General features: G+C 44.0%; 1 protein-coding gene and 1 pseudogene across 27 annotated transcripts; one reads left to right on the forward strand and one right to left on the reverse strand.

Annotated features, from left to right (window-relative positions):
- Positions 1-451: 451 nt before the first annotated feature.
- Positions 452-862, reverse strand: LOC147957488 (BTB/POZ and MATH domain-containing protein 1 pseudogene; annotated as a pseudogene).
- An 847-nt stretch (positions 863-1,709) lies between these two features.
- LOC125518002 (uncharacterized) lies at positions 1,710-8,106 on the forward strand. Of its 27 annotated transcripts, XR_015610159.1 has the most exons (11): positions 1,712-2,226; positions 2,483-2,870; positions 2,960-3,058; positions 3,365-3,415; positions 4,150-5,730; positions 5,974-6,564; positions 6,744-6,847; positions 7,055-7,157; positions 7,258-7,290; positions 7,377-7,457; positions 7,737-8,106. XR_015610159.1 is itself a non-coding variant. In XM_087534020.1 (10 exons), exons 7-10 carry the CDS (start codon positions 6,475-6,477, stop codon positions 7,433-7,435), a joined length of 489 nt encoding a protein of 162 aa, XP_087390146.1. In that variant the 5' UTR covers positions 1,710-2,226; positions 2,483-2,870; positions 2,960-3,058; positions 3,365-3,814; positions 4,150-4,299; positions 4,415-5,730; positions 5,974-6,474; the 3' UTR covers positions 7,436-8,106. The 27 variants fall into 27 exon arrangements, 17 of the variants coding, with proteins under 17 accessions (XP_087390146.1, XP_087390133.1, XP_087390144.1 ...); XM_087534020.1 differs by having other exon boundaries at positions 1,710-2,226; positions 3,365-3,814; positions 4,150-4,299; ... (1 more) ...; positions 7,055-7,290; positions 7,377-8,106; XR_015610158.1 differs by having other exon boundaries at positions 1,711-2,226; positions 7,055-7,290; positions 7,377-7,635.
- Positions 8,107-8,379: the final 273 nt, after the last annotated feature.

Below are 8,379 nucleotides of genomic sequence, written 5' to 3' on the forward strand. Positions count from 1 at the left end.
TGTGAAATACCCCATTTCTTTCAACACACGTGTGCTCCCAGACCCTCGTGCAAACATTGTAAACATCATTTGAGTGTAGCTCGCAAAAATACTTTTTCCCGCATCGGCACAAACACTACGTGCGAAAACCCAATAACTCTAGAGTTTAAACAACAACATTGTCAATACCATGTGGCACATGTGGTAATCAACACAAACTAGATGAAATAAAAACATTATTGCTAGATATTACACTACTGGGCGAAAGCCAGACAACACTAGCTAGAGTTTAACCGACAACATTGTCACTAGATACTTCATATATAGAAACTTAGATCACAACCAGAAAGCAGCAAATTAAAGGATCGAACAACAACATCCGGCATCCAGCACTTGGCAACAACCAGAAGTGTCTTCAGGCATCCCCTCCAGAGTTCAGACACATGAGCGCATCCATCAGTATCTCACTGGACTAAGGTGCGGAGCACAAGGCAATCAGCTCCTTGACAACAGAAGGGCAGCTTGTGCTCAGATGCTCAAAGCCGTCAGTGGCCATGGCCTCCCTGAGATTTGCAGGAGTGCCGAGAAATTCGAAGCATGCGTCCTTGAGATCACGGCAGTGGTGAAGCTCAGCCAACGCCAACACGTTGGCCACAGAGCTCGCATCAATTCTCTTGCACAGCTTGTCTTCGCAAATCAACTTGAGCCTCTCCATGTTATACCCGTCCGCGGCCACAAGGAGATGCTGGTACATGGCGTCTTCCTCCTTCTTTGCTATCTCCGGCAGCGAGTCGGTGTACATGAAGCCGAGAAAGGCCTTGAACACCCCCGCCTCCATGTCGCCTATGCGGACCACGCCGGCGGCGACGTCGCTCTCCTTCATTGCGCCTTTATGTCATCTTCATGTCATAAAGTATTGCCTTCCTTCGCAGTGTCAAGTCTAGTGCCTACCCTGTCTATTAATCTTTCTCACTTCTCACCACGCCGGCGGCGACGTCGCTCTCCTTCGCAGGTGACTTGACATGAAGATGACATAAAGGTAAGATTCTTCTCCCTAAAAGAATGGGTAGAGATTCTGTACGCATTTTCGTTTTACTCGTCACATTGGCAATGTATATCCGCTCGACCGGCTTTTGCCACCCCGTATGTCCCTGATTCTTCTTCATGTTCACTCATGCTTGTTACTTTCATGGAGGTACCACACTGACTTATGTGTCATTGCTTCTTCTTTTTTCACATTTTGGCAATGAGCATCATCTTCTGCGCTGGCTGGCTACACATCGCTCGTCCGCTCCCGTGTGTCGCAAAACGGGATTTTCGTCACGACGGGAAAAGGGCGCGGGATTCCTGATTCGGGGACTCGCATGGCGCCAACGTCAAGCCAGCAGCTTTGGCTGCATGCTGCATGAGTGTGCGTGCATGATCCACGGCCACGAGCCCACGAGCATAGCAAAGTACTGTACTCAATAGCAGTACGTGTTATCCTCAGAAAAAAAAATAGCAGTACGTGGATGGTTTGGGTGAGTTCACTACAGAAAAACATATTTGGTCTTGTGTTTTTTTTAACATCTGTAACCTTTATTAAATTTGGATGTCAACAGGAATTAAAAACAATAAGGTGTGCATCAAAGGGATTATCTGGGCTATGCCACGTTGGATCGCTAGGAGACAAAGAAAGATCACTGGAGAGAAAAAAGACGTCCCCCATTGGGCAGCGGCTGCGCGAGTCATGGACGAAATATAAAGCACACGCCGCTTTCCTCGGCGCCTTTCCTTACCCACGAAGCTTCTCTCCCAAAAAATCTTCCCCTCTCCTCCCTCCCTTCCCCGGGTGGGCTAGAGTTGCCGCCGTCGCTGCCCCATCGCCGCATCCCAGCTCCTCCGCCGCCGGCCACCAGAGAAGGCGCCTCCTGAGATCCGCTTCCCCCAAACCTTCTCGTCTTCGCGTTCCGCAAGACCTCCAGGATGGTTGTAGCGAGGTGCCGGCGGAGACCGACGGTGACGGCTACGACAAGGGGAGGAGATGAATCCGAAGCAGCTCGAGGGCCTCCTGGGGGCCTGACCAAGTTCTCCGCCGCCTCCCCCGCTTTATCCTTCTCCTCTCTCATTCTCTCCCCATGCCCGTGGCGGCTGCGAGGAGGTATACGATGGGGTTCCGCGACCAGATGAGGGCAAGGGCGTCGATCTCCCTCCTCCTGCTCCCAATCGCCGTCGCGGCCACCATCTGCTAGATCTTCACCGCCTTAGGTACGCTCACTCTTTCCCTCTCTGCATCCCATGGATTCCTACACTCATGCCCACTATATGTTTGTTGAAATGTTCCTGCATCTGGTCCTATGCAATATGGAGATGTAAGCCTTGCCTTGAAGATGTTGATGTTGTATTCAGTCCTTCAGATGTAATTCGATTTGTATTCTTTTCATGATTGCTGTTGAATTACATAGTATCCCTGGAAATATTATGCACCGTTTGATGTATTGTATTTCCTTTTTTTACTATGTAGCGCCGTGGTCCAGCTGATGGTGCTGCGGTTCTGCTCGGGCGCCATCACCTGAAGGTCGCTGTTGCCGACGACGAGGACAGATGGGAGGACGCCGCCGCAACGGATCTGCTCCCCATTTCCCTCCACCGTCGGTGGCCATGTGCGGGTGTCTCCCAGGATCCAGGTGTGGTCTCGCCGCCATCGATGCCAGAGGAGGAAGAGGTGCTCTTCCATGTCGACTAGAGGAGAAAGAGGAGGAGGAGGAGGCGCTTCTCCGACCAGACCCAGGGTCGGGGCCGGCACGCCACGGGCATCTACGCCTGCGACCACGACCACACGCACGGGCTGACGCCGCTGATGAAGATGCGTACCCTTAGCCACGAGTTTGTCCCTGATCCCATCCATGCAGGTGTTGATCATTGCAACTTCTAAGCACTCCTTGTTTGTTTTGATTAATTGGCTTCCTGCTCTGTTCACTGATGCAAACCATTTGTGCAGGTGGGCTTCGCTGCCATTGAATGACACCTCTGATCTCCCATGTAGATGAGCTCGGGTTTATGGAAGCCATGTCCATAAAGCAAACTGAGTGCTTCGAAGGTACTGACTAATTAACTCAGTCGTGTGATCAGCAAGCAAGATTTCTTTAATGACATGAATCAGCATATCTAATTTTTTGTTGATTGACTTCTTGTCCTTGACCATGTACCTGAACTTTAGCTGAAGTAAGATGTTTCGGATTATGCAGCATCAGTTGTGTGATACTGCTATTAGATTCTTCAAAAACTATATCTCTTATTCCCCTGTTTCGTATTCCAAAATCCTGATTGTGATGTTTAATCTGTACAATTACTTCTAAGTTTGGCAAGTTATATATGGATCTTAACCCATCTCTTGTGGAAAAAGTTTTGTAGAAAAGGAATTGGAAGCTCGGAGAGACCTCACGTGAATCAACAGGTTTGACTCCTTTTAGTCTTTGGTTATTTCCAAAGCGGAAACCCATGAAATGTCGGGATCAAAATCCCAGGTCAGATGGAAGTGTGGGCATTCATGATTACTGTACAAGTAACTGATTTTGTGGAACATGCTTCTTACTTTCTTGTCTGAATGCTTAATAGTATATTACCCTTGCAATGTGATGGAACCAGTAGACTTTATACCCTTGACCCTTGCAATGTCTGAAGCAAAACAAAATTTGGATCACATTTTAGATCTTTTGTTGAAAACAAAGTTTCTATCAGGCTTTAGATCTGTTATTTCCTTGTTCTAATCAGCATAAACTGAATTATTTTATCTGATTGCAAATTATCATCAAACTGTGGTGTTTCATCGAGGACGATCTTTATCAACAATGAGGTAATTGTGCCTGGAAATTGCTTTCAAAATTTGAATGCTTTGGAGCTAACTCGTGTTATAATTTTGCAATGATGAATTAGATCTTCACAGACAATTACATCTTTAGGTAATAAAATGTTATATGATGATCGGGTATAATATTACATAAAATATGAAAATTCAATGGATTTGTTTTCATTATCATTATAGTAATCAGAATGTTTTGTCTTGCACCATATTATTGGTTCAATGGATTTGTTTTCATTATCATTATAGTAATCAGAATGTTTTCATTATCATTATCATTATAGTAATCAGAATGTTTTGTCTTGCACCATATTATCTGTATGATGTAGGAGGATTTGCAGAAGATGAGATTTCAAATGGCTTGAATAAGAAGAGATGCAGATCAGTATTCTGGACAGGTTCTTGATCCTAACCAGTCCACGGTGCCGTAGCCGTCGTCCTGATTCCTTGGACGCCGCCGACGCAAGCGACAAGAGAAGGTGAGATCGAATCCATATGTTCTTTCTTTTTCCCCGTCCGTCCCGTGGATTTTTCCTGTATTTTGGTGAGCTCCTGAACCACCTGATTTGTTCTTTCATGCAAGCACACCTCTAGCTCGGCTTGTGGCGGCGGCGGGTATTGCTGGAGTGGAGGCGCCTTTCGTTTTTCGTCCTCTTGTTCGTGCGAAGGCGCAGAAGGTCGGATGAGGAAGTATGAGAACAGCAAAAGAGGAGATGGGAAAGGGTGGCGTGTTGTGGGACAACCCGGCGCTGGTGGACGCCTTAGACCACCCCGTCACCACCTACAAGCTATGCGCCCTGGTCCCCTTTTGATCCTCTTGCCCTTTCCTCCTTGCTGGTGGCGTGTCAGGTCCTACGCAATTTACAACTGTGGATCTCGCGAATTGTAAGAGGAAATCATGGCAATTGCTGGATCTGGAGTATATGATCTGTAGGAGGAGCAGTGTTCGTATATAGGTTCATGCCATTAGGCTAGAATGGGGAATTCTCAATGGTCAACTACAACCACAACCCGGCTTAGTTATAGGTGTACTTTTACCCACGAGCTCAACAACAACTAAACATTAAACAGGACAGGTAACAGTAAATCGGACGGTCCAGCGACGAAGTAAAACGAGGAGCTCATCGTAGCCGTCAGATGTTGATGAATCTGTATGTCCCGGAAGAGCTACACCTAACTGAAGATAGGTGCAGCCTGACATGGCGTTCTGGTACTGCTCACTGAGATCCCTCAAGCTACATCATTGGATAATTGAACATGTATGTTAATTAGATAATTCAGTTAACCAGTGTGCATCTACGTAATTCAGTTATACTATGTACTAATTCATGCAAAGCAGGGACTAATTGTTGGCGAACATGCCTGCCACGCATATATCATGTTATACGTTGGAAACTAATTTTGTTTTGTGCATTCTTTATGCATGGCATGCATATATCATGTGAATGATTGAACAAGTTTAGTTAATAAGATCTCATCTGTTGGCGACTTGGAGTCAACTGCACCAGATTTACAGTAACAAGCGCTAGCTTCTACTAAAAGATGAGGTGTTCATAGTCACATAATGTTTCATAGATTCACTACAAAACTGTTAGTTATGAACTTATGCTCGCTCATATAAATCTGCTCATGCACGAATGTCTGCTGAATTAATTAGTATAAGCTAGCAGCTGACACGCGTGTACATGCATGTTGTTAGCAGCAATTCAGCATCGACCTGTCTGAATAACGAGCTTGAATATAATCTCGTAATAAGAACAAAGTGAGTTTACTAAATGCATGTTTTGTTTTGCCGACAGATTAGCACATAGTTAACTTGATCCACAACAAAAAATGTGATGACATGCATGTTCGACAAGAAGACGATCAACACCACTCTCCCTAAACAGATCGTAAGATCACACTAAGAGGTAGAAGACCCCATGCTAGAAAAAATACAGATTCAGTTTCTCCAAAGTACTCAAAAGAAAGAAGTTGTAATTTGATGGAATAATTAACTATGTTCTCTTTTATTTCTCGAATCATGTCTGTTCGCACAAGTACTATATATGTACACAGCAACATATGGTCTATACTGCTACAAATTGTGGTTAGCTTTCAATCTGTTATTCAAGTTACTGTATGTACCCTGACCGAGGAAACAATTTTTTCAGGCAAGAAGGATGGTATGGAATCGACAGGTGATCCGGTTATGTTTAGTTACGTTACATGTGGTGAATGAGTATGAATCTATCGTTCAGCTTATGTATCCCTGGACACTATTCTCTTATATAATGCTTCTTTGTTGATCATCCACTATTAGTCATCCATTCACATTGTCAGGACTCATGATCCAGTTAGTTGCGGCTAGAAATGGCGACTACTGCTTTCTTTTTTAATGAAATTAGTAACAATTAATAAAAATCTAAAACTGGAGCTATTTCTTTTTCCAAACAAATGATAATGATGTAATTTTGTGCTATAAACTAAATTTGTTGTCCAGATGATAACCCACTTTCCTTTTCACTTTTTGAGGTGAGATAGATGGACCGTAATAGGACTTGTGTTTACTCATTTTTGTTGTTTTCTTTTCCGTATGAGTCTTTCTTTTCCATGTTGAGTCAAATGCCCCTGATATTTTTTCTTTTACTTTTCAGGTTTCCTGGAACTAATAGATGGAGGGGGTGCTAGGGTTGGGATTGGGGTCGGATGAATTACTCTGTCGAATTTGTTCGCTGCTGTGTAGTAGTATGTACAAGATAACTGTAATGGTCCCTTTTTGTTTCATGAATAGATGTAGTTTTCCGTGCATTTCTCTCTGGTTGAATAGATCAATTGAATTTGCTCCTTTATTTTTTATGTGAAAGAACTCAGGGGTTCTCCCACATTTATGCATATATTACTGCTCGTTTGCATTGGGCTAATTGATTTTGACGGCTTGTAGGCAATGCATGGTAAGAACAACCAAGCTGCTCCATCTGAGAAACAAGAGTCAGAAGATGTAGCTACCGTTGCGGAAGAACCTGTCTGTACTGAAGTAGCAGATGAGTAAGTAGGCTGTACACCTCCTGATAGGGTGTACTGATGCTTCAATTAATAGTTTGTCCTGTTTTACTGGTATGACAGTGATTATTCTGTGCAAAGATGGCAATTTTTTTTTGTTAAAACTAGAGTCTGTAGAAACTAGAAAGGACGGTGCTATGTTCCTGTCTGTCTTTTTCTCTGAATATTTTGTTTAGAACTTGTTCCTAGCAGATTTGAAAATTCTCGAGAGGAGATAAATTGCAGCAGTACAGCCTATCACATGATGGAGAAAAGGAGTGTAGAGAAGAACATTTGGCTTGAGCTGGAACATGAGGTATATGCTTTTTCAGTTCACGCACATTTTTTTTCCTGTTTTCAGCTAATGATAGTTCAGTTCACGCACATTCTTCTACTGAATGGACTTGACCAACAAGGACATAGAAGCACTCTTGGGTGGACATACTCCGGTAATGCCACAACGCCTTATTGTCGTATTCAGATCATTGTTCTTCAATCATAAGTTAAACCCTTGATCTTCATTGTACATTTTTAGGAGAAAAGCTCCTCCTGATAGCTCGGGATTCGACTACAGCTGGACAAAAGATCCTCTGAAGTTTGATAACTCCTACTTCATGTAAGCTTAATTGCCGCGGTTGTAGATTGCAACACATCGGCTAAAGATTATATGTAGCTGTAATGTCATCAGTGCAACATTATGAAGTTGTACATCACTGGACTTCATCTTTTGTATATGCTGCAATGAGCTTCTGAAAGGGGACTCCAACGGACTCACGAAGCTGCTTATAGACAAGGTTCTCGTGGAGGATCGAGCTTTCCGTCCCTTAGTTGAATTATACGCAAAGGTAAAGAAGAGTTGAATTCATCTTCATTAGCTTGTTGGATACGTTGGCAGGACGCGTTCTTCAGGGACTACGCGAAGTCGCACAAGCAGCTTTCCAAGCTCTACTTTACTGGCGTGGACATGCACAGACAAAGCCAAGAGGGCTGTCATAAGAACTATCATTGTCTTCCCAGTTGCGGTTGCCGTCATCGCCTGCGCTTACATCTTTGAATCAAAGAGAAGGCTTGGTGGTTAGACTGCAAGTCTCCATGTTTAGATGATTGCGATTCAGTTATGGGTTTTGAAGAACAAAGTTAATCATCCATTGAGATGTTGTGCACTTGTATTTGTAATTAATCTGTTGATACAGTGACGAGGATGCAGATATATGCTACCATCCATGTAATATTATTAATGGAATAAGGAAACTGTTGATTATGCATGTACATATTGTAAATAGGAAAGTGAAAGGGGCGCACACCACCAGGCACCGTCCCTGCTTTCTCTCAGGCGGCGCACCAAGGGTGCGCCCCAACCACTAGTACAGATGATGTCGGGCGTATTAACAAGCCACAGGTGGCGCCCGGAAGACAAAGAAGCTACAACTTTTGCAAGAGCATGCGCTTCAAAATCATGCTTCCTATTCTCATGAACAAAACGGATATTAGGAAAACAAAACTAGCTCTATGGTTTATCTCACTCAAAACCGAAGCGA

This window comes from Triticum urartu, chromosome 7A (genome assembly GCF_056163025.1).
Source record: "Triticum urartu cultivar PI428250 chromosome 7A, HENAU_Tu73, whole genome shotgun sequence".
NCBI lineage: Eukaryota > Viridiplantae > Streptophyta > Magnoliopsida > Poales > Poaceae > Triticum > Triticum urartu.